The 26,978-nt window shown below is 37.5% G+C and overlaps 1 protein-coding gene across 3 annotated transcripts in view; it reads left to right on the plus strand.

Annotated features, from left to right (window-relative positions):
• The window catches only part of HELZ (helicase with zinc finger), a 185,307-nt gene that overhangs the window by 67,106 nt on the left and 91,223 nt on the right, over positions 1-26,978 (plus strand). For all 3 annotated transcript variants that reach the window (XM_045984510.1, XM_045984509.1, XM_045984511.1), the window contains exons 8-14: positions 267-323; positions 5,607-5,658; positions 7,030-7,105; positions 9,191-9,389; positions 9,836-9,943; positions 10,990-11,287; positions 19,191-19,458. In XM_045984510.1, the coding sequence (XP_045840466.1) occupies positions 267-323; positions 5,607-5,658; positions 7,030-7,105; positions 9,191-9,389; positions 9,836-9,943; positions 10,990-11,287; positions 19,191-19,458 (1,058 nt within the window). The remainder of the gene's footprint in view (positions 1-266; positions 324-5,606; positions 5,659-7,029; positions 7,106-9,190; positions 9,390-9,835; positions 9,944-10,989; positions 11,288-19,190; positions 19,459-26,978) is intronic.

Here is a 26,978-nt window from a genome sequence, read left to right on the forward strand (position 1 = left end):
TGAATATTTTATTGAATTGATTTTAAACTCTTATACAAGGTGAATAAAGTGTTTTAGGCCACACTGCATATTTTGTCCTGTTAGCTTTTTAAACTTTTCTTACAGATAGATTAGCTTTATTATCACCATTAATGATAGTGGGATGGGAGATGAGGACAGCATTGTCTTTTTACAGATAAACCTTAGAAAACAGTGGAGGAATTGAGTTATGCCCCTTAGAACTAATACACTAACTGGGTTTTTCGTTTTTCATCCACCCTTTTCAGAATGGGATGGTAACAAAAGATTTGACAAGACTAAAAACACTTCTCACAGAAACAGAGGTAAGACTATTTCAGTGGATCTCTTTGGAAAGAGTTTAATTCAATCTGGCTATAGTAAGTGTTCTGTATTAAAACTGGAAAATCTTGCGGCATCGGCCAAGAAAGCAAGGCTGTTAACGGTGGGGTAGTGGAATTTCCTGGCCTTCTTTTCCATCGTGGTCCCATCCCAGGAACTTTGCTTCTTCTCATGTATCCCCTGCACCCCAGGTCTTCTGTTCCTAATTCTTTTTAGAGTTCTCTGGCCAACAAGTGGAAAAATGATTGGGAAATTTCATACTGTTTAACTACATCTGGCTGTTAGAAAATACTGTCATTAAAAATGAGATAACCCTCAAGCCTTCTTTTTAAAGCAACTAAAGAGGTCTGTGAACGAAGGACCATTTTTAGGGAATGGAGTTTAGGAGATGGAAATAATGTGTATCAGGGTAACTGGTGAAGAGAAACGTGCTCTGGTGAAGCACTTGAAGGGCACGTAGAAGGCCAGGGGACAGCAGTGGCATGGAACAGGCCCAAAGCTTTGTAAGTTTCAAATTTCTATTCCTCATAGAGGCATTTAAAGTATTTTTATTTAGATGTCGCTTTTTATTTCATTTATTTATTTATAAAAATATTTTATTTATTTATTTGACACAGAGAGACACAGTGAGAGAGGGAACACAGGCAGGGTGAGTAAGAGAGGGAGAAGCAGGCTTCCTCCTGAGCAGGGAGCCCGACATAGGGCTTGATCCCAAGGACCCTGGGATCATGACCTGAGCCAAGGCAGACGCTTAATGACAGAGCTCCCCAGGTGCCCCTAGATGTCACTTTTTAAAAACAGCCATTTTTGTCAGCTTTTATTATAAATGGAAGCCATGTAAAGTGATTGGTTTATTTCTTTCTTTTTCTTTTTCTTTTCTTTCTTTACTTTTTTTTTTTGAGAGAGTGCAGGAGGTGGTGGGAGGAAGGGCAGAGAGAGAGGGAGAGAGAGCATCTTTTTTTTTTTAAGATTTTGTTTATTTGACAGAGATCATAAGTAGGCAGAGAGGCAGTCAGGGTGAGGGGAAGCAAGCTCCCCACCGAGTAGAGAGCCTGATGCGGGTCTCGATCCCAGGACTCCGAGATCATGAGCCGAAGGCAGAGGCTTTAATCCACTGAGACATCCAGGCGCCCCGAGAGTCTTTTTCTTTTAAAGATTTATTTATTTATTTATTCGAGGGAGTTGGTGCACGCATGAGCATGCGGGGAAGGGCAGAGGGAAAGAATCTTCAAGTAGCCTCCCTGCTGAGTGCAGAGTTGGACTTGGGGCTTGATCTTACAGCCCTGAGATCATGACCTGAGCCAAAACAAGAGCCAGATGCCAGGTGCCTCTGATTGGCTTACTTATTAAGGAAACTGGCACCTACTCTGTGTTAGGTCCTATGTGCTGTGCTGGGAATACAGCACTGACCAAGACACCCATAGTTTGGGAGGTCAAAGTCTTGGGGAAGAGATAGATAACAAATAAATTGGACAACTATAGGTATAATTCACATTGAGTAAAGTTGGTATGAGGGGACAAAAATAAGCTTTCTGTGATGGAAACTATAACTGGATTGGGTGGTCAGAGGCTGAGATAGCTAAGCAAAGAACTGAGGGGTAAGAAGGTGCCAGTCCCACAGTGAGTGAGATGGAGGATGCTCCACGTGGGTGCAGAGAAAGAACAGAGGCCCAGGCGTAAACTGTGACCTCCTGTGGATTGCTTTCCCGTTCTAAATCTAATAATGTGTGTCACAGACTGACAAGCATTAAGTAAAGAAGACAGTCATCATGAATTGCATGAGCTGGATAAAGATACTGTTTGTTTTGCTGCAATTATAGAGGCTTTAAACAAATGTTATTTTCTTTGTCTTACTATAAATTGAGTATCAGTAAGCTCTAATTAACTTCAGAGCCATTTCCTTTCTTGTATGTATGCAGTCTTTTTAATTTCTAAGGCTTAAAGGAAGACTGATAAATTTAGATTTTCAACATGGAATGTAAAATAAGATGACTTTTCATTTTATTAAAATTTTTGGCTGGCCTCTTTTTTATTGCCTTAATTGAAATTATCAGCTTTACATTTGATAATCACACACAGAGATATATTATGTATTTATATACAAAATTTAATTTTTAATATTTACAATGCTCTCACATGTAAGGCCTCAAGTATCACTTGACTGCTATTTTATGACTATACTTTTGGGAGAAGTGACTTAAGTTTTGTTTATAGTCAACTTTTCTCTGTAACCAACGTAGTATTTTTTTTGGCTAGTGAACTCATATTATTAAAAAACAAAATCCGTCTAGAAAAAGCTAGCAAACAATAAAAGCCTTATTATTGCACATGACATATTAAAAAATTTAGAAACAATTTGTTTTAAAGATTGAACTGAGCTCGTGTTTAAGTACTAGGGGATAAGGATAAAGACATGAACTCAAGACTGACTAATGGAAACAAAACTCGAATGTAAAGATTTAGAATATCAAATTAATAGATCTGATGGTAAATTTATAGACATTCTAGCAATATGAAATTTGGCCGCTTTTCGTGAGGGTGTCAGTACAAACTAAAGTAATCGATCATAAACTAATTGATATTGCCTTTCTGTCTTGGGGTCTGAACATATAAAAAGGTGTTTTAAAAAAAACCCCAGAACACAATACTTTGGAACCTAAAAGCCATGGTGGCTAAATCCTAAGCCCGGGCCAAGCTTCTCATTCTTACGAGCCCTTGTGGGGTGGTTGTGCTGTTCTCCAAACCCCACCAGCCCGTGCTGCGGTGTCAGCACGGGCGCGCCTGCTCACTTGTACCTCATTGCAGATGCTGACCCGTGAAGCATGCCACGTCGTCTTCCCTTCTACCTGTTCTAAATGCTTTCAGCTTTGTCCTAGGACTGAAATATTTTATTCCTCTTTTTTTCTTGCATATCGGGTAAATTTATTTTGATAAAATTTTAAGACTTTTTAAAAAGTTTATTTATTTATGTAATCTCTGCCCCTAACATGGGGCTCAAACTCACAACCCCAAGTTTGAGAGCTGCTTACTCCCATCGACTGAGCCAGCCAGATGCCCCTATTTAGATAAATTTTTCGAGGAGGTACTTTAAATTCACACATGAAGTGAGCTTTTAGCTTTTATATTTATAAATTTGATGACGATGAAATGTAATTTTTAAAAATATTTATTTATTAGAGAGAGCGAGGAGAGGGGTAGAGGGAGAGGGAGGAAAAACTTAAGAAGGAGACTCCGTGCTGAGCAGGGAGCCTGATGTGGGGCTCAGTCTCAGGACCCTGAGATCATGACCTGAGCTGAATGTAAGAGTTGAGCACTTAACTGACTCTGCCACCCAGGCGCCCCTGAGATCATATTTTAAAGGCTGGTGTGGGATCTATGGCACTTAAACCTTGCTCGTAGAATTTAAAGAGATTTTTTTAAATGTATCTTTTTTGTGAGCATAGCACCCTGGTAATGTAAACAATTACTCTTGATTTAGCTTACGTATTTTTTTTTTTTAAAGACTTTATTTATTTATTTGACAGACAGAGATCACAAGCAGGCAGAGAGGCAGGCAGAGAGAGAGAGGGAAGCAGGCTCCCCGCCGAGCAGAGAGCCCCATGCGGGGCTTGATTCCAGGACCCTGAGATCATGACCTGAGCTGAAGGCAGAGGCTTTAACCCAATGAGTCACTCAGGTGCCCCTAGCTTATGTATTCTTACAGTCAGTCCTCATTTTTCAGAAAGAATGGGTTGTCTTCAAACATTTTTAGTAAGTAGTTGGAGAATCAGGAGGCATCTTCCTATAGAAACAGTATTAATGGTGATTTAGTTCCAGCTCAACCTGAAAAGTCCAGTTTAATTAATGATGTATGAATTATAGTGATATTATTGTTTCAGTTATACCCAGTTAGCGTTTAGACACTCTCTCTACAGTATAGACATTCCAGATTTCATGATGGGATACTATATTCTCTGATTCAGTTCCATGTTGACTGAGCTCCTGTGCTGTTCGAGGTTCTCTGGGTTTTGGGAAGCTGAGATACTGTGACAATCTGGTGGGCCAATTGGAGATGCACGTAGATACTGTACCCATGGGGCAGGCTGCCTGTGGTCAGTAAGTGCGGCTGTGGATGTATAAGCAGGGAGAAGAGAGGTTAACAGTCTGCAGGGAGACCAGGAAGGCAGGAGATTAAAGGATGGGGGTGCTAGGTAAAGACCCAGAGTGACTTGGTACAGGGTAGCATGGTAGTCACTTGGGTCAGGGACAGATGAGAGCCTTGGCCAGGATAGTGGCAGTGGGAGTAAAGAGTATGAGACAGATATGAGGGACATTCTAGACCTCGTTGGGCAAGATTTAGAGAATACTCAGAGTAGGACAGAAGAGGGAGAGTTCAAGATGGCTTTCAGAATTTTAGTCTTGTGCCCTTTGGGAGTATTAACGTGAGATAAGGAGCATGAGAAGGACAATGAGATTTGGGATAAAGGTGACGAATTTAATTTTGGACATATTTGTTTGAAGTGCACAGATGATCATCTGTCCATCCACCATCCCATCCTGGATGCATTTACTGGGCACCCATTACGTGCCTGGTCCTCTGTGAGCTGTGGGAATGTAGAAAGGGAGTCAGGCTGTTGGCAGTGAATCTGTGCATGGCTGACAGTGATCTGGCATATAAAACTCTGTTGGGTGTTAAGAAAAGTAAGAAAAAGTGCTGTGGCTGGCACTCAGTTGGAGTGGGAGGTATAGAGTTTAGAGTAAAATTAGAGCCAAAGGAGTAGATTGGGGATTTATGTGCACCAAGGGGATGTGAGTCAAGAAAACCAGGGAGTCAGAGTGAGTGGGTCCTCAGCTCCATCGTGGGAAAAGGGCTTATCCCAGAGCAAGGGGGACCTGGCAGGATGTGCTCCAGGCCCCACAGTGGTGGCGTTGCACTCACCTCTCTAGCTGGTCATTCTCTAGACGTTAGGAAGAGGAGAGTGAGATGAATAAATGAATGGGGGCGCTACTCTGTGGACTTTATCATTGACTACGAGTAATTTTTACATAGGGAATCTCTATCCGTTTCCTTGATGAAGACCACATAAGTACCTGTTTTCTCTATTTAAACATACTTTAGCATAGAGCAGAGATGGATACAAAAAATACTGTTTACAATATTAATGTGTATTAAAATTTCTAAGTATTCGAGCTCAGCCTTAAAAAAAAATGTTGAAAACATCCAAGTTTAATTCAACATCAACTGGTTATTTCTTATTATAAAAACATTTTCATTTGGAAAATTTCAGACAGCCACTAGTAACGTCCTGTCTGGATATCACGTGGAAGACTTGGAAGGGGGTAAGTACCACATTCTGTGTTACTTCTAGCTGTAATTGCTGGCATCGCTTTATTATTGGTTATTGCGAGGACATTTACTGAGTTACAGTACATGTAAGTGAAGGTTTGGAGAGAACGTACAAATTTAATTTCAAGAAGTAGGTGTAGATGAAAACATTTTTTTCCACTGGCCCCTTCTCATAGCATAATGGAGTCAGGGAGGTAGGAAGTATCCTTTTCCTGCCTCCATGTAGCTCTTAGTGTAAGTAAACCTCATTGTTAGCAATGTCAAGTTGCTACATTCTACACGGGGTATCTTTATCTTGCTCTGTCCCAGGCTAGTCCGATTACTACTTTTTGGAAGTCCTGATCTGTGATCTCAGTTGTTCCTGCCACAGTTAAAATCCATGACCACCTCTTCTCTTGCCAGAGGAAAGGGAAGAGGGACCAACATTCATTGAGTGCTTGCTGGATACTGTGTACCATGGTAGCAGCTTTCACAAAAACATGTGTTGGCTTCTCCATCTTTTTGATAAGTGATGAAACTGATGTTTATTAAGGTTCAGTAGTTTTTCCAGTCACACAGCTGGAAAGGGATGAGACATGGCTTTAAACTCATCCTGGCTGACTATCTGTTTTTGGGGTGCGGGGGTGGGGTGGTAGCACGTGATTTGTGAGGAACTAGAGAATGGCTGTGAGGTCCTTGAAAACTTGGTACTGCTCAGCCTTTGTTGCTCTAGCCTTTTCTTTCTTAAGCCTTATTTTCTTTGGTTTATTTGGAACTTTTACCTAAACAAATCAAAGCTCATTGTATTCAGAAGTAAACAAATGTTATTTTCTTTTAGCTCTTATGTCAGAATTCAGTGTTTTGAACTTTATGTCAATTGTAAAAAAGGATTGATTACTTGATACAATGACACGTGCCAGACAAATCCTAAGGAACATGGGTAATAATGTGGAACTTTTCACTCAATATGCAGTATTGAATTTGTTCTACATAATTTCCTTCCAGGTTATGATAATTTCCTCATTCCTGAAATAATTCCAATAGAGACACATTTTATACTTAAGAAATGACAAGCATGCCAGCATTTCCCCCTTTAGTTGTTAGGGAAGAGACTGCATTGGAAATATATCCACCAGTTGCTAGGATAGAGTCAGGGTCATTGACCCGATTTAGCTGCTGGGTAACTACTTCAGTGATGTCTGAGTTTCCTGTGGTTAATTGAATTTAACTCATTTGATTGGTAGATTACTTTTTTGATAGAGGCAAATATGTCATGTCCTTTTACATCATCTAGGATGATGTGTGTGGAGGGTTTATAGTATTTCTTACACATTAAAATATCAGCAAGCCTCAAATGATAAGACTATATCCTGATTACTCTCTAGGATCTTGTAATGGTTGGCATTTCCGCCCACCACCTAGGGGAATCACAAGCAGCGAGGAATATACTTTGTGTAAAAGGTAACGTGAATTTTTTTTTTAAACCAATGACATGTCTTTATTCAAAGGATAGATAATTTTCCTTCACTTTCTGAAGAGTAGTAATTCCAAGTTAAAGAAGATAATCTGTGAAGGAAGAAGTATAATGATTGAGTAAAATGGTTTACTTTCAACTTGAAACAGAAGCCATAATTAATGGTCATTATCATTAAATAAAAATCAAGGCCATATCAGTGAGCCTCTTTTAATTACAAACAACAGTGATCTAAATTGGGATTGTTAAGACTTTGTGTAGAAGTCTTTGATAATACTAGTTGAATTATTATGACTGAATTTAATTCTGGTCTCTTATTTATGTGAAATGTACCTCTAACTTATAGTGCTTGAATTGAAATTATATAACTTGAAGGAGAGCATAAAATAGATGAAGAAATGTTAAATTATTTTAATAACTTTTCTAAAAAAAGAAAATCTATTAACCTTCATGTTGTCCTTATATATAATTTATGAGTAATTTCTGTTTGAAGGGCTAACCTTTCAAAATTCAGTCGTTGTTAAGCTGGAAAATTATTAAAGTCACATTCTGAAAGATGTACTCCAGTTCTTTCTATAAGAAGTAGTAGTGAGGGATTTTAGATACAAATTCTCATTACTATAGATTGTTTTTGATAATGAAGGAAATTGCATATATAGTTTTGATGATTAAATAGTCAAGATCAGATATGATTTTACAGTAGAAATAAAGAAACTAAGTAGTAAACTTCAAAAATCCTGGTGGCATCATGTTGTGGTAGAGGTAGAACAGAGTCTATGCAGAGGAAATGTGAGAACATTTATAGGCCAGTAAGAATATCAAACCTGTAGTATTTAAAGAAATAACTTAAAGCAATAGAAAAACAGAAATATTTGGCTCATTAAGATGTACTTAAGAGAAACAAATACGTGATTTTTTTAATGTGTCTTAGAAAGCATAGGAGAACTTAATAAGTAGTATAATTTAAGTTCCAGTACTTTGTATCATTAAGAAAAGCTTTAAATACAGTCATATTTTCAAATAGGATGAACCATTTGATAATTTACATTGTGCGGTGGTTTGTTTTATATTTCTTACTGTCCATATTTTTCAGTTGAAAAAATATATATAAAATATAATACTTCTCATCTCTATTTTGTTACTTATAGTTTAATTTTCATTTTTTCTTTCAGAAGATCTTTAATTTTTTGATGTTTCAGTTGTTTAAAAACTGGCTAAACCCATAATTTTCTAGGACATTTAAAACTTAAAAAAATGAACAAAGTTTTGCATTTTTATCTGTTTTGACCACTTAATTTTCAGTTGAATATTCTGAGTCATAAACACCGAGAAATCATTAACTCTGTCCTTTAATATGAACATTTAGGAATTTACCATTGAAGAATTTAATCTGATTATTAAATTAATTGTGATTCTAATATAGAACTTTTATTCTTAATTTATTTAAAACTTCAAGCAAATGAATATAGTCCAGTATTTTCAATGAAATATAGGCGATAGTAATATAGAAAAGAGTAAAGGCATTACATTTGAAGGTGAAAAGTAGAAGCCTTAAAATGATAATTTAATGCTATAGTAACTTTTTTTTTTTTTTTTTTCCAGAATGAAATTCTAGTGTGTAGAGAATTGTCTTTAGGTGATACCATTTTGAGAAGTAGGGCACACCTGTGTTTGATGCATTGTTCCACTTGATGTCAGTGTTGCTTTAGGAAAATTCTGCTCTAAGAAGAATTGTCCAAATAGAGTTGTTACATCATGAAGGAGGAAGCTACCTTTTCGATGCCGGTTTTGTGGGCGAGGGGTGGTTATGATTGATTATTCTTTGCTTTAGCATCCCCGTATTCCAAAAAAAGAAGTCGCTGAGTATGGGAAGTTGCTGTAGTGATTAACTGTTATAAATGTTCTTGAAACCTCTTCTTCCCCCTCTGTGCAAGTCAGTGTGATAAATATGGCCTTTCAGGAGATGAAGTTTTGTTTTTGTTATTGAAGAGTCGGAGGGCAAATGCTGGAAGTTTATCTTTTAAATGGTCCAACAAAGTATATGATAAAACAGTCTTTCCTATTCTACTTAGATTTTTAGAGCAAGGAATCTGTAGGTATGGTGCGCAGTGTACTTCAGCACATTCCCAGGAAGAACTAGCAGAATGGCAGAAAAGATATGCTTCACGCTTGATAAAATTGAAACAGCAAAATGAGAATAAACAGCTCTCAGGCAGTTACATGGAAACCTTGATAGAAAAGTGGATGAATTCATTATCTCCTGAGAAAGTGGTGAGGAAAATAAACTGCATTTTTTTTTGTTTGTTTGTTTTAAACGATGACCTTGTTTGAGTCTTGACTTTATTTTGTGCTATTTTGGTTTATTTCCTTATCCTCTGTATGAAGAACTTGATTCTTGATAAAGTGTTTTTGTAGCAAAAGTAGACCCTTTTGCTAAAATAAAGAGCAGAACTAAGCCATTTGTTTGTGGAGATTTGCAGGTATTACGTTAATCTTCATTCAGGGAGTGTTTACTGCCGTTTTGTTGTTATTAATTTTCTTACGTCTTGTCTAAGCTTTGTTGTATTTTGTTCTTATAAAATTAATGTATAAAAAGCATCTTACTTTGTAAACAGTTCCATCAACATCTTTACCATTGATAGTTATTTACCATGCCAAAAGTTTTTGTTTGTGCTTTTGGGACTAAAAATATAACATTAATTGCTCTCTATTTTCAGCTTAGTGAGTGTATAGAGGGAGTAAAAGTAGAGCATAATCCTGACCTGTCGGTTACTGTCAACACCAAAAAGTCTCACCAGACATGGACCTTTGCTCTTACTTGTAAGGTATGAATTTTGTGCTAATTAGAGAATGTAATTTTTTTTTTTCGATTAAGGCTTTTTGTGACCTTTAAATCTCTGTTAGAGCACTGAAAATGTTTTAATCTAAGTACATCTTAAGTAGGTTCTGTATTGTGCTAAAGTATATTTCTGTACTTTGTTCATTAAAGGTATAATATTTTTAGGTTTTGAGATAAAAATCTGTATAGATATTTAGATGTTTGCTAATTTACTAATTTGATAAAGTGGTCTTTGATATATTGTCTTCCAAAGTTGGAACATAGGATGGGGTTCATGGCTTATAATTAACTATTTACAAATTGAATTGTTTAATCTGGCAGTTCTAAGATATTTAAACAGTCACAGCTTGTTTTTTTATTTGATGAAGTCACAGATTCTGTAATAATGGGGTCTTAGTCTGAGACATTTTCTGCAGTGCTTCCTGTCTTGAATATAACACTAAAAGTTTTAAGAATGAAGCAGAGTCAAACTTCTCTGTGAATGTGTGCAGTGGAAAAGTTCTGCGTACCTTTTGGTGGCATTTCTTCCACTGTGGCTTCTGCATCTTGGGATGAACAATCTGGGAACATTTAGCTTTGGCCTTGAACCCAATCCAGTGCCTTCAGAGGTAACTGCCCTCTTATGAAGACTTCCTACTTGAAACGAGATAAAACTTTTTTAGGCCAAACGTATGGAAAGTTGGAGGTCAGTGATCTAACCGGGTGATGGAGCTTTTGCCACAGAGAAAGACGAGCATATCCTAGAAAGAGCAGGGAGGCTAGAGATGTAGCATAAATATATCATTTTTTAAAATTTCAGCTTTATTGAGTTTTAAACGACATCATAAATATATAATTTTAGCAACTGATTTTTTTAAACCATTCTCATTTTTTTCTTAAATGGCGTGTAAACACAATTTGTATTTTTAACATAGTCTCTTAGAAGTATGGGAAAGTAAAAGTCCCTTATGGGAATATTTTCATTGAAGAGCCCAAATACAGCTGGATTTTTCACCCCCTTGTACTCAATGAATTATTTTAACTTCCTTGTAGCCTGCAAGAATGCTGTATCGTGTAGCATTGCTTTATGATGCTCATCGTCCTCATTTTAGTATCATTGCAATATCTGCCGGAGATAGTACTACCCAGGTATCACAAGAAGTCCCAGAAAACTGTCAAGAATGGATAGGAGGAAAGATGGCCCAAAATGGATTAGATCATTACGTGTATAAAGTCGGGATAGCATTTAACACAGAAATATTTGGAACTTTTCGCCAAACCATAGTTTTCGACTTTGGATTGGAACCAGTACTCATGCAAAGAGTAATGATTGATGCAGCTTCTACAGAAGGTAATATTTAGACTTTTTTCCCCTGATACGATGTATTAAAAGGCACTATAATAGCAGTATTAAAAGATATGTATTGGCCCCTAAATATTCCATGGATAGAGAGAGAATAATAAGGAAAAAAATCCCAAAGCAATCGACTCATTTTATTGTGTAATGGGATTAGAATGGTTCACATTATGCCCTGTTTGCTCTACAGTCATCAGGCAAACTTGCTTTGAGCTTCCTCAAATTTGTATGAGTAGATGATCAGGTCTGTTTTGGTCTACTAGCTTTGTTTTTAAAGTAAGATGATTTTAGCACCATAAAACCTTTCAGTATTAATTTGGGTAGACCGTTATTTCAGTGGTAATCGTGAGTACACCTCCAATGTCTGTTTGCATGTCTGACTGAGTCTCCAGTTAACTTTGCTGACTTTAGTATGGTATCTTTGAATGAAAAGCCCTCAGTAGAAGATTTCATAGGTTGGTTTTGTATATTCACTGGTAAAGGAGGCCATGGTGCCTTTAGTAGGATCTGCTCTGTGCTTGTGGGAAGAGGTCCCTGCTTTCAACATGTAAACATCTATGGAAGATGATAATTACTTTGTACGTAGTTACATTACTACCTGTCCTAAGTTTTATGCCAAGCTCCAACGTGACAAGGGAAAGGGCACATTTCCCTGCATTTCTTTGGCTTTTGGTTAGATTATAGGTGCTTTTTTTTTTTTATGAATACTAAATATTTATTTAACAAACACTTCATGTGATACTTCGTATTACGTTGGCCATAACCATATTGTGGAGGGTGTTTTTTGCAATGTACCACCATGTCCCATTTATGAGAACCTAGATGTTTTGTTCATGAGCAAATGCTAGGATTTTATTTTTTGGACACAATGAGCAGGTGGAAGTGGTTCTGTCTCCTTCTTTCCTTTAGCTGCTGGTAAAGTTAAAGCAACATTTGGTCCCAGATTGAACAATTAGGCATTATCTTCTAGTGTGTGTGCTAATATTACCCAGACTTATTTCAACCTCCCGTAAACCTTATTTCTTACTTATTTTGATCCCTTATACCTGTTTTTATTCTGTTCTGTTATATTCTGTTTTTTCATCTTCTCAGTACCCTTTGGAATCAGAATATGTTAATTCCTGTAGCCAAACAGTTGACAAACTAAGAATATTGAATTTATGTTTGTTAGTATAGGAGCTCTTTGGCAGTTTTTTCTGCATAGAGCCAGATAGTCATTTAGATGTTGCCAGGCAGATGGTGTCTGTCGTAACTACTCCACTCTGCACCTGTAGATAATATGTAAGCAAATGGGCATGACTGTGCTCCAGTAAAACTTTATTTTCAAAAATGACAGCAGGCTGGAGTTACCCTGCTTGCTGTGGTTTGCCTACCCTGTGCTAGGGCATTGCTTTTAGAGACTAGAACTTGAGAACTATTAGGAAGCACCCTTTTAAAATCATGAAGAGAGATTAACACTCATTTCCCGCTTTCCAGTGTAACTCTCAGGATGTTCTTGGCTTACATGTGCGTTGTATTAGAAAAGTTTGCTTTTAGATTGGTGATTTGTAACTCATGACTTATTTTCCTATAGAAAGAAGTTTGTGTTGTCAAGAGCCTGTATCTTGTTAATGAAAGCCTATGTAGTAAATAATATGTTGCATGATTGCATTAAAAAGTGAGAGAAAATGATACTATTAAGACAGATGAGGGAAGGGGTGATGATGAGGATTTCAGGGCACCCTCATGGGCTTGAGAGATTCAGGGTGCTTTGACTACTTTTGCCTCAGGTATATGGTAGTTTTCTCGTTTAAGAAAAAGAGCAGTGAACAGACTTCACAGTCAAATCGGATTGGATCTGAATCTTGATTTTCTCATTACTTTTGTGAGCCTGGGCAGGGTACTTGACATTCCTGAGCTTCATATGGAAACCTATATTAAGTGGGCCTAGAACATTCTATCTTAGAGGATCACCATGAGACCGAAAATAAACCTTGTACAGTATCTGATACACAATAGGCCTTCAGTAAATGGTAGCTGTTGATTTTATCATGAGCCCTGATTAGGATAATTCCTGGCTTGTAAGTAGAATGAAGAAAGTAGGAAGAGAAAGGAGAATTCTTTTAGCAGAGGGAGGCCTGGGGCTAGGGTGCATGCAGAGGAGGGGCTGAGAACCCTGAAGACCTGAGCCCTTCAAACCATGCCACCTGTGGATCTTGGCAAGAGAATACAAGAGAAGTTTGTGGAAGAGAAGTTGTCCAAGATGACCCATGTTTTGAGTGTGGGAGTTTCATTTCTTTGGTTTCTAATATATCAGTTTGAAAATTTAATGAATTTGAGGCACCTGGGTGGCTCAGTGGGTTAAGTTTCTGACTTCAGTTTGGGTCATGATCTTGGGGACCTGGGATGGAGTCTTGATCTTGGGGACCTAGGATGGAGTCTTGCATCAGGCTTCCTGCTCAGCGGGGAGTCTACTCTGCCCCTCCCTCTGCCCCTCTTCCCACCTCCCTGCTTGTGCTCTCTGCTCTCTTGTGCACTCTCTGTCTCTCAAAGAAATAAGCAAAATATTTTTAAAAAGAAAATTTAATGATTTTATATTTTATGCAGGTATGGTAGAAGGAATTAATACAGTCAAGGATATCCTCCCATTTGGAATTAATATGATGCCTTATCCCCTTTTTGTGATAGTTCTTTATATCCTTTTAGTGACCATGTTGCATTTTGTTATCTTTGCTTATTTCTTCAAACAAGGTTTTGCTTCTAAGTAGTTACATCATAGAAAATAATTGAAAAAAATTAAGCATTTGCTTGAACTAATTCGGAAACAAAATAGTTTCACATAGTGAAATTTGTACTTCAAGACCAGGAAAAATAATTATTACAAGAAGACAATTATATAGAATGTACAAAATGTATTTTCCGATAGGAGATTTTGAATATTATAGACAGAAAAACTTAAATTTAGGTTTAGGCAAGCTAGGTGACGTTTGGGCTGATGTTTCTGGTCATTACTGATATTAGCTGACCTGTTGTGGTAATTTTTAGTTTTTTGGTGTTTTCCCTACTCTTTTTTTTTTTAAATATTTATTTATTTTAGAGAGGGAGTGCGATCTAGAGCACAGGTGTGAGTGGGGGGGAGGGGTAGAGGGAAAGGGGAGAGAATCTCAAGCAGACTCCCTGCTGAGTGTAGAGTCCAGTGGGGGCTCGATCTCACAACCTTGAGATCAGGACCTGAACCAAAACCCAACAGTTGGATGCTTAACCGACTGAGCCACCCAAGCGCCTATTTTTAAAGTATAGTTTTCATGATACCTATTTCTTTACTTTTATTTTATTTTTTATTTTAGGTAGGTTCCACACCTACTGTGGGGCTTGAACTCACAGTCCTGAGATTAAGAGTCATAGGCTCTACTGATGGAGCCAGCCAGGCACCCCTGTTTTCAGAATATCTAAAGCATCCAAACCTTTTCTGTTTGTAGGCCATGTTTTAGTTGTAAATGACAATTCTGTGAACTATTCAGGTAATGGGTGTGACTTTAACTTTGCTTTTTTCCAGTGCTTTTCCCTTGTCGGTGAGGCTTAGGTTCAGCAAGAGAAACTGTATGCACTAAAAAATTATTGTGGATTAACGACATGCCTCTCAGAAATACATGACATGAGACCATTTACAAAAGAAGGAAGTTAGTGAGTTGTCCCCTTGCTTAGAAAACGAACTGCATTATACACTTTATCCCATGACTTTGAGTAATGGAAAATTTTTGCTTGGCAAAATTGATTTGGAATTCTGCTTTGAATATCTGGAAATTACATGTTGAATATTAATTCTTATGTTTAAATTTGAAAACTTGGTAGTACACATTTCTCTTCTTTGAGTCTAGCAGTGTATGTTAACATTTACATTAAAATTTGGTATGACTTAAAAATTGTCTCCAAATGCCAAAGTTGGTGGTAAATTAAGGGCAGGTTATATACAGATGTATCTCTGTCGGAATGTCGATATAGATGCTGATAGTATGAAAAGTCATAGAAAAATAGATTTTAAAAGAACTGTACTTGTCAATAGAAGATAAATACTGAGTAGAAGCATGTAAAAAGTAATGAGGTATTCCTATGCTGTTATTTTGCTGTTTTAACTTTTTATTTGGCTTAAGAGATGGAAGATAGGGACAGACAATATGGGTAAGCTAAGAGATGCTAATCTTGTTTCTGTGTAGCAATTTTTGGGAAAGGAATGATACTGAAATGGATAGCTGAAAGGATGGTTTGGGATTACTTTCAGATTTGTAATTTTTTTGTTACTTTGGGCAGTTCAGACTTGCAAAGGCATGACCAAAATGTTTCCTAAGGAAGAGTGTTTACTTACGATTTCAGAATTGAGAATCGTTTTATTTCATTCTCTTTAACTCCTCTGCTAAGTAGAGCTGTTCTGAGTATATTCTATACTTACGTGCATTTATTTATCGCACGCTGCTTCTACGTCCACCCTTGTGCTAGGCGCGTAGGACACTGGATTTTTTTTTTTTTTTTCTCCTGACTTTTTCTTGTCTACTCTCCAGGTTCTGTTAAGGATAGTTTTCAAGTCTACTATATTATACTCTTCAAGAGAAAACAAACCAACCCTTTGGATGCTTTGTTAGAATAGTAACTGTGTGGCTGAATGAGGAGGGCACTGCTGTTCTCAGTGAGCGGGACCAGGGAAGTTGGGAGGCAGGTCTTGTGTCGGCTTAGGCATCCCGAGCTTGAATTCTGTTTGCAGAGGCAGCAACTCTTCCCTTATGTTACCTTCAAAAAATTAGGTACATTCTAATTCTCTTCAACTTTTTCTTCTGAATTTCTCTTAAAGTATGTTTATAGCTTCTGCCTACCACATCTCAGGGTAACAGGTCCTACAGGTTTATAATTCTGTCAGATTTGCTTTGGGATTTATTGCTGTAGGAGCTGGTTAATAAGTCAGTGTTAGGCTCCCCATACATGGTTTTCTGAGTATTGATCCTTAGTCTGTCCACTTGTCTTCTTGGCAGAGTGTTTTTCATGTTAGCCTCATCTAGGTTGAAGAAATCTAGGGATGGACTGGCTCAGCGGCCCCCGGTAGCACACATGCGTGGTTCAGACGTTAGCAGTTGCTGCTGTGTGCTGGAGGTGTGGCTGCAGTGAGGCCCGGTAGTAGCCATGTTCCCCATGGGGAACCTCCTCTCCCTCCTCTAGTTGCAAAGGGGCTCTTAAAGGGTGCCTGGGTCGCTCAGTCACTTAAGCATCCAACTCTTGATTTTGGCTCAGATCATGATCTCTCGGGGTGGTGGGATGGAGCCCTGCATCAAGCTCTGTGCCCAGCAGGGAGTCTGCTTGAGATTCTCTCTCTCACTCTCTCCTCCTTCCCCTGTTCTCTCTCTCTCCCTCTTCTCCCTTTCCCTTTCTTTCTGTCCCTTTTCTCTCTCTAAAATAAATAAATCTTTAAGAAAAAAAGTCTTTGAACACGGACTCTTAAGACCTAACAACCTTTAAGGACTGGAAGTTAGGTGCGTGTTTGAAAAGGACTAATAAACTGCTTCTTAAAAGTTAGACGATTGGAGGCAGAAAAGCTTGTCTCACTTCAGATGAGGTAGGGAAAGAGCAGTAGCTTTGGCAAAACATGTCCTTAGTAGTTGCTGGCCACAGTTCATTTTTGATGTCTGAGTTAATGACTGAGATCGGTAATTTGTGGACTTTTTAATGTTGGCACACATGGATGTTTCTCAGTGTTCTTTTTTCTGTTCCTTGAACCCTCCCCTCTCCTGTGGTATATTTATAGTCACTTAAAAATAAATTTAACATTGTTTGGGAATTGTTTTGAAATTGTGCTACCTGCCGGAAACACAAATTTTAATAATTTCATAAAAACAGGGTGGAAATCATGGCACTGTCTAGGTAAGATGAGAAAAACAAACACTGTTTCATATGCCACTTTTCCCGGAAGGACTGAGTACTTGTAGTCCAGAGTAGAATGACTGTCTGTGTCATTTGCTTTGCATACTAAATAGGTGACACAAAAATGTTTTTAAAAGGAAAGCTCAATTATTTTTGGTTTCTTATTATCCCAGTTACTTAAAATTAAAAATCGGTTAGAAATAATTAGTGGCTTTTTAAAGAATATGAATGAACATATGTTGATCAAGTCATAGTCTGATTCAATTTCTTATTTAAAATAAAATTATGAAATACAATTGCCCTATCTCCAAATAGTGGACATCCTTTTATTACCTATTACAGTGATTCTTTGATAGTATATGGATTTTAGTTTTTATTTTTAAAGAGCCGGTTTTTTGGTTTGTCATACTGTACCATTGCTCTTTCTCTTGACTTTTGAATTAAGGAAAATAAATTTTTATGCACATCCTTGTTACTTTGACAATGATTGTCATCTGATTTTTAGTGATGGTATGATCTCTTTTAGAAATGTTGGCATTTGTGTAGCTTAAATATTTTTTGTACCTATGATTTAATGAATGAAAGGGCAGGGCCCATATTTTGGATGATTTAGGAAGAAAATATGGTCAGTTTACTTTATGAAACTTCTACTTTTGAAGCTATTGCAAAAACACCATCCTCATCTCATCCAGTGTATTGTAAGAATGCAGGCCATCCTAAAACTTGATGATTATAGTTGTATTTATTTTATCCTTTGATAAATAATTAAAAGTGGCATCTAGTGTTTTCAAGGAGCAAAGGCAAGAAATTAGGTCCTTTACATTTGAATCTTTACTAAGATATTAGGATAAACTATTTTCCAGTATTGAGAAATGTCTTTCGGATGATTATGCTTAATATGTGTGTAATTTATATGTAACATTTTAATATAGGAAAATCTCTCACTAAGCCGTACATGGCAATTATGCATTGTTCTCTCATTGCAAAGATAGTACAGGGTAACTTATTTTTGCATTTTTTTTTAATATTTTTGTATTTTGAAGACCAGCTGATCTCTCTTTAAACTTCTTATTCTATCTTCCCAAATTTTAACCTCAGTTGGGAAGCCATCTTTTCAATTATGTTACATTAAAACTGGATCTCAGCCTAATGAGTTAGTCAGGCAACTTTTTTTTTCCCCTTTTAGTTAATGTTTCATATTTACAGGGATGTGTATGTTCCACCAAATAGAAAATGTCATACGCACTGCAGTTAGAGTGTGCCTACCCTGTGCTCAGAATCTATGTTATGATAAATTTCACCCTGTGCTGGTACTATGCTACAGTTTTTTCCCAGAGATGTCAGAACTTGAACAGTCATTCATTTTGACATTGTGCCCTACTTAACGGTATAATGTAACTGAGGCTAAACTGAATTTTTCTGAAATGGCATTTGAAATTTTGAAATGGCATCTTTTAATGAGGAATTAGCAGTACTTTTACATGAATATTTCCTAAAAGATACTTGTTTGTCGTAAGTTGACTTTCAGAGAGTTTCACTGTGCTTTACTACGCAAGAAAAGACAGTTTTCTGATCTTGTCTTGCTGTCACGGGCAGATATTGGTAGTAGGAGGGGAAAAATGATTTGTCACCTGGTAGATTTTATCTCAGGAATTTATCCTGCAGTTCAGATTTCTTTTGGCTGTCAGTGAATTTCTAAATGTTAATCTTTATTTTCAATATGTTAATGACTATTTTTGTTATATTCTATTCTAATGTTAAAAAAAAGTTGTTTTTTTTTTGTTGTTTTTTTTGTTTTGTTTTTTAACATGGGTTCCTATTTATGTTATTTTGTTAAGCTAGACAAAAGATTTCTGATACGGGGAAGATTCTCTGTCAGATGGGTTTTTGTATTGTTTTGTTTTGAAGAATTATGAGCTTTAGCTTATAAAATGCTCCTACCAAAACGTGTAATCTATTATTTGGGAATTTTAATGTTGTGTTCCTTTATAAATGTGTTTTTGTTTCCGTTTAGATCTTGAATACCTGATGCATGCAAAACAACAGCTAGTAACCACAGCTAAGCGTTGGGATTCTTCTTCTAAGACTATTATAGATTTCGAACCCAATGAAACTACTGATTTGGAGAAGAGCCTTCTTATCAGATACCAAATTCCTCTCTCTGCTGACCAGCTGTTTACCCAGTCCGTTTTAGACAAATCGTTGACCAAGACCAACTATCAGTCACGGCTGCATGACCTTCTTTATATTGAGGAGATAGCCCAGTATAAAGAAGTCAGCAAGTAAGTTACTTCAGAAGCACTTTGTTTCAAAAGAAACCCCTCCGCATTCGATGGTCTTTTTTTATTTTGAAATGGAGATGTGCCTAAGTGAGGAGAGATAGTAACGGTTGTTACTCGATAGCTGTTGTTTAGTGCTGTGTTCTGTTCGTCTCGGCCTCCCTGGTGCACAGTATATAGTTCATTTCGGCAAGACTGCTACGTGCTGGAAAGCAAACATACGGTCCCCTGCTGCACAGGAGCTTTCTGTTAATGGTAGTCAGAGTGTGTGCTCGGTAAATATTTGTTGAATAAGTGTACAAAAACTGGAAGAGTCTACATATTTTGGAATGTAATTTTACGAATGAAATGATTGGGGACGCCTGGGCGGCTCAGTATGTTGGGCTTCTGTCTTGGGCTCAGGTAATAATCCCGAGGTCTTGGGATCGAGTCCCGCATCAGGCTCCTTAGGAGCTCAGCGGGGAGTCTGCTTCTCCCTCTCTCTCTGCCCCTCTCCCTGCTTGTGTGCTCACTCTCACTCTTTTTCTCTCCCTCTCAAGTAAATAAATAAAATAAAAAAAAAAAAGAATGAAATGAATTAAATCTTCAGGAAACCTATTTGTTAATAATAAAATACCTTTCGAGTCACTTACAAATGCTTTAACATACTGTACATTTTATCCATATGCCACAGGTGAAGACCAAAGGTAAATCCAAGAGCTTATTTGAGGGACACCTGGGTGGCTCAGTTGGTTAAGCAGCTGTCTTTGGCTTAGGTCATGATCCCGGAGTCCTGGGATTGAGCCCTATGTCAGGCTCTACACTCAGTGGGGAGCCTGCTTCTCCCTCTCCCTCTGGCTTGTGCTCTTTTCCGTGCTCACTTGCTCACTCTCTCTCAAATGAATAAATAAAATCTTAAAACAGAACAACAAAAAAACCAAAAGCTTATTGGAGTCATTATAGGAAAAGTAATCTTAGCAGTGAAATTTTGGGGCACCTGCGTGGCTCAGTTGGTTAAGCATCTGACTCTTGATTTTGGCTCTGGGCCTGGTCTTGGAGCTGTGAGAGCAATCCTTGCATTGGGCTCTGCACTCAGTGTGGAGTCGGCTTGAGATGCTCTCCCTCTGTACTCCCCAACTCCTGCTCTTGGATGCACGCTCGCTCTCTCACAAATAAATAAAATAAATTTAAAAAGATTTAAAAAATGAAAGTTTGAATGGGGGGTTAGGGGGATAGGAGAAGAATAAATGAAACAAGATGGGATTGGGAGGGAGACAAACCATAAGTGACTCTTAATCACACAAAACAAACTGGGGGTTGCTGAGTGAAGGAAGATATTAATGAAGTCACTATATTTGGTAGTAGCATTCCACTTTTTCAATAAAATGGGAATAAGCCTTAAATACTGAACCATAGTTATGAGACATAAATGTATTTTTTAAAAAATATTTTATTTATTTATTTGACAGAGAGAGAGGTCACAAGTAGGCAGAGAGGCAGGCAGAGAGAGAGGAGGAAGCAGGCTCCTTGCTGAGCAGAGAGCCCGATGCGGGGCTCGATCCCAGGACCCTGAGATCATGACCTGAGCCGAAGGCAGAGGCTTAAACTACTGAGCCACCCAGGCGCCCCCATAAATGTATTTTTTATAAGTAGTTTTCTCTTTAGGTGTAGCCTAACCAACCTGTTTTTTTCCCAAGATGTCTTATTTTGGTACCTTATCATTAATATTATTAAGGAATATATTCAGAGAAAGAAAAGTAAGAAAATACCTGTGTTATTCTATTTATAGATCTAGGTTTTGGAACATATCTAATTTGAAATTAAATACTTGTAAAATTTACAATGTTATATAGAATATATTTTTCATTACTCTTAAGACTTCAAATTATGGCCACCGATGGTCTTTTACAAGACTTTTATTAACTGTGTCCATGTATAGTTCTAATGAAATAGAACCAAATAACGAGGACCAGGCAACCTTCTCGGGTCCCTTCCCTCCTCAGGAGCTTTGTACTATCACTTTGCTATCGCTCAATAAACCTTGAAAAAAAGATAACAAGGACAGTGGCTTGTATCATGTATATTCACATTATTAATAGCATATATGTTATTTACATGGTCATAGGTTCCTTTTCCTCAGTAAAGAAAACATTGATTAAAAAATGGTAAATATGGGATGAAATGGAGTTTAAAAGCTTACCAGAATCTTAAGAGACTATTCTGGAGTACCATATTAGAAATTCAGAAAACATTATGTGTTAACTTACACTTGTTTAAATGTAACAAATAAATATTGTTTGTTCAGGTTTAAGAATTTTTCCATATATGTTACCTTGGAACTTACAACTAAAGATCAATAAGCTTATGGATTATTACCTTAAAAATAATTTTCTTAAACTGGAAATTTGGGATATCTGGGTGGCTTGGTGGGCTAAGCATAGGACTCTTGATTTGAGCTCAGGTCATGATCTCTGGTCATTAGTTTGAGCTCCCTGTTGGGCTTTATGCTGGGCATGGCGTCTGCTGGAGATTCTTCCTCTCCCTCTGCCTCCCTGCCACCATTTGCTCTTGTGCTCTCTCCCTCTCTTTAAAAAAAAAAAAAAGGAAATTTGAATAGATATAAGAATGAACCCTACAAAATTGTGGAGATCAGATTCTGATTAAGATACTAAGTGGATGAAAGTTCACTCCAAGTGTACCTTGTAAGGGCTTCTTAGAGCCCATATAAGGGACATCTAGGTGGCTCAGTCGAGCGTTGACTCTTGGTTTGGGCGGGTTGTGGTCTCAGGGTCGTTGGGTCGAGCCTGTGTTGGGCTCTGTGCTGAGTGTGGAGACAGCTTGAGTTCTCTCTCCCTCTCTTCCCCTCCCCCTGCTTGCTCGCTCTCTCAAATTAATAAGTAAAATCTTAAAAAAAAAAAAAAAAAAGTCCATATAAGAGGGCTTGGAAATACTTGCATACATGCAATGTGAAATGAACACCTGTGGCAGACTCAAGTTGGTGTATTTCTGGAGGAGGTTTTTCGGGTAGTTTATATTAAAGGTCTTTAAAAGGTTTGAACCTTTTGGTGTAGTAATTCTACTTCTGAGGAATCATCCTGAAGAAAGAATCAGAGGTGAAGTTAAAGATGCCTGTACACAATTGTCTTTCAAAGAGTAGTGAAAATAAGTAAATTGTGATATCGCCATATAATCCAGTGTTCTGTGACTACAGTTGTTCCCCCTCATCCGCGGTTTCACTTTCCGTGGTTTCAATTGCCTGCGATCAACTGTTGTCCAGAAGCATATGCTTCTTCTTGAGATCTGACATCAGAGGGTCAGTGACAGCTTAATGCTACGTCACTAGGCTTTTGTCATTGACTTTACTTCATCTCATCTCCCAGGCATGTCATCATCTCACGTCATCTCAAAAAGTGTGAGTACAGTACAGTAAGATATTTTGAGAGAGAGAGACACCCCACATTCCCGTGGCTTTTTTTTTAAACAGTATATTGTTATACTTGTTTTATTATTATTGTTATTAACCTCTTTTTGTACCGATGTATAAAACTTTATCATAGGTATGTATGGTTAGGAAAAAACAAAGTATATATAGGGTTTGGCACTATTCATGGCGGGTCTTGGATCATATCCCATGCAGATATGGGGGGACTACTGTATTGAAATTATGTTCTTGAAGAATTTTCAAAACGGTAAAGATGCTGATGATACGATATAAAGGGAAAATAGGCTAGTCGTGAAAGCATCCACTGTAATTCTAATTTTGTGTGTGTGTTTATACATGCGTATATATGAGTATATTTGTATATAGAAATATTGGAAAGAGTTAAAGCATTATGTGTTCTGGTTGATGAAATTATGAGTAATTTCTGTGTTCCCTTTTTTTTTTTGGTCTGTTTTTTAAAGATTGTGTTTATTCGTCAGAGAGCACACATGCGTGTGAGAGAGACAAGCATGGGGGAGGGGCAGAGAGAGAGGGACAAGCAGGCTGAGCAGGGAGCCCAATTTGGGATCTGATCCCAGGATCCTAGGATCAAGACCTGACCTGAAGACAGGTGCTTAACCGACTGAGCCACCCAAGAGTCCCTTTTTTATGTTCTTTTTTTTTTTTTTTAAGATTTTATTTATTTATTTGATAGAGATCACAAGTAGTTAGAGAGGCAGGCAGAGAGAGAAGAGAAAGCAGGCTCCCCACTGAGCAGAGAGCCTGATGTGGGGCTCAATCCCAGGACCCTGGGATCATGACCTGAGCTGAAAGCAGAGGCTTAACCCGCTGAGCCACCCAGGTGCCTCCCTTTTTTATGTTCTAATGTGGTTTTCTCTATTTTTGGAATGTTGTATAATGACCACATGTTACTATTATAATAAGAAAAAGCAAACAAAGAAATAGAAGATTAGGATACTATCAGTTGCAGTACTTGGTGATTCAGGTGTAAAATTGACCTTAGAGATGAAAAGAAGTAGTAAGACAGTGTATTGTAGGAACATCTGAGCTTTCTCTCTCTCTTTTTTTTAATCTTTAAAATTAGGTCTTTAAAATAGTTACTGATTCAAATAGGGATGTTTACAAATTGAATACAAGTCTATATGATCACTTTTTATATTTATGCTAACTACACAAGAGTTAGAAGGATCTTAAAGATGGAAATGAGGGGACTCCTGGGTGGCTCAGTGGGTTAAGCCTCTGCCTTCAGCTCAGGTCATGGTCTCAGGGTCCTGGGATTGAGCCACACATTGGGCTCCCTGCTCAGCAGGGAGCCTGCTCCCCCCCCCCAACGGCCTCCTGCTGTTCTGCCTACTTGTGATCTCTCTCTCTCTGTCAAATAAATAAATAAAATCTTTATTAAAGATGGAAATGAGAATTTATTGCTACATGTCTAATGTGACAAGTAGATAGTACTCTGTTAAAGAATTTGAAAATTTCCAGTGGTTCTCTCACCCAGAGAGGAGACCCCCTGGATGTGAAGACTGGTAAATTACACTTCTGAATTTGACAGGCTTGTAAAATTTTGGGAAGTACAGCATAGAGTTTGTGCACATACCAAGAAGCAAACGTCTTAGTTATTAGATGGAGTTCACAAAGGGTGTCTGTAAGCAGATGGATGAGGGACAAATAACAGATATAAACTGAAGGATTTTGAAAAATTGTTGACGAAGGTTTATATATACTTAAAAAATTGTATTTTCTGTTTTTTCCTTCTTTTCCCTTTGAACTTAATATATTAATTTTATTGTTGCCTTGAATTTAATTCACATTTGATTGTTAATTCTTTAAGCACAAATAACGTGAAAGATGTATTTAAAAAATGAATTTGAGGGACTCTCTATGCAACTACTAAACTATTTCAGCAAACTTTTTCTGTAAAGGTCCAGCAAGTAAATATTAAAGGCTCTATGGACTTGGTATAGTCCTTGCATAGCTTCTTTGTTTTGTCTTGTTTTATTTTTTGTTTTTGTAAAAACTGTTCTTAGTTAAGGGCTATACAGAACAGGCTGAAGGTTGGATTTGGTCCTTGGGCCATTCTCTAGTGTGTCTGATTGGATCATTTTACTTGTCTGTTTCGTCAATACCAGTCATCAAAGCAAACTCATGTCCCCATTAGAATGGTGAAGAATATTTTGCTGTGGATTGAGACTCAATTTAAAGCCAGAAGACAGTGGCTTGGGTAAACAGAGTCGTCCCTCTAAATGACTCGGATGTGTATTGACAGTAGTAATGTATTGTGTATGCAATGGAATATGCCTCTTTGAGATGTAGTGAGACTTAGCCATGATTAATAGGGTATTTCCTAAGATCAAGAGAATGTATTGGTCATTTGTGAACTTTGACAATTAAAAAAAAAGATTTTATTTATTTATTTGACACACACACACAGAGCATGAGCTGGGGTGGGGGAAGAGGGACAAAGGGAGAGGGAGAAACAGGCTACCTGCTGAGCAGAGAGCCCAATGCAAGGCCTGATCTCAGGATGCTGGGATCATGACCTGAGCCAAAGGCAGACACTTAAACTGACTGAGCCACCCAGGTGCCCCAGAACTTTGACAATTGAAGTAGAATATTGCTCATCATGAAACTAATGTCAAGGTTTTTACATCTTAATTGTAAGGTTTGGATATTTTTACATGGTTACCCTTAGCATTCCTTCCTTGAAAATGGGATTGAATGAAGCCTCTCAAGATTAGGCAAAATAGGGGCACCTGGGTGGCTCAGTGGGTTAAAGCCTCTGCCTTCAGCTCAGGTCATGGGTACTGGGATCAAGCCCTGCATCAGGCTCTCTGCTCTGTGGGGAGCCTGCTTCCTCCTCTCTGCCTGCCTCTCTGCCTACTTGTGATCTCTGTCTGTCAAATAAATAAATAAAATCTTAAAAAAAAAACATATTTTGGCTTGAGTTTGGATGTAGTAATCAAGTTTATCTTTTTATTTTTTTTACTTTAAGAAAGGGATGATTTTTTAAAGCAGTCTGGAAATTAAGATTTCTTTTTATGTTAAGTTCTAGTGTGAGATGTGTGGGGGTGGTAAGGACAATACTGAATTTCATTTAAGTTTTGGAAAATGCCCTTCAGTTCTTTCAAGATTAAGGGAAAAAAAAAGTATTTCTCTTGTCTTCAGCGACATGTTGATATGCATTCAATTATGATTCTACCTTGAAGTGAAAGCTATCTGATTCTTAGACGCACATTTTCAAAAGAAATTGACTCTTGGCTGAAGCTGTCGTGTCCATTAAACTGTGTAGTGGTGTGCCTAATCAGGTTGCCGTGGCTTCTCAGTGCTGACAGCTGGCATGACAGGCCTGGTGTGTGGATGTACATTTCGTCATTAAGATGGGTGAGGCGAGGCCTCTGTTGGGTCTGCCTGAGTTCTGTTGCTCTGCCTCAATAAACCCAGGTATTGGCTTATTACCTTGGTTGATTTTTGTTATCATTCATTTAGTCAGAAATTGTGTGAAGTGAAATTCTCTATATAGCTTTGGAAAGTCTTTTAAAGTTATACTCAAGAGAAATAACTGTTGCTAAGATTGATAGAGCCATATTTCTTTTAGCTGATATTAAATTGGTCCAAATTTGCTTGGCTGCTATTCTGCTGTTTCCCAAAACGTTAGGAATTATGTAAGCTTTAAGGTTGATTTCAAAATGTGGCAAGCAGTAATAGAAAGATGGTTTTTCTTTTTATTAAGAAATATCTTTGTTAATTGTACAATATATTTTGTATTCTAGGTATTTCTGAGTTATTAAATCTTAAAAATATATATGCTGTTTTAAATACTTAAGATATCTTACTAATATAATTTATTTTTAGGCTGTTAATCTTCTAGAAAATTAAATATTACTAGCTGTAACTTCTACCAGAAATTCTGTTATGTCTGTATTTTGAACATATGATGTATCTTCTGGGGGAAGGCTGTATTTCTTAGTACTTTTATTTTCTAGTGCCTCTACCTTAGGAGTTTTGTTGTAAGGTACAACTAAATGTCATAAGAGGATTCTGTTACTGCTTTAAGACAGAGGTGAATTTTTCATGCTTGCTAAATTGTGATCAAGTGTTTTGG

This window comes from Meles meles, chromosome 18 (assembly GCF_922984935.1).
Source record: "Meles meles chromosome 18, mMelMel3.1 paternal haplotype, whole genome shotgun sequence".
Classification (NCBI taxonomy): domain Eukaryota; kingdom Metazoa; phylum Chordata; class Mammalia; order Carnivora; family Mustelidae; genus Meles; species Meles meles.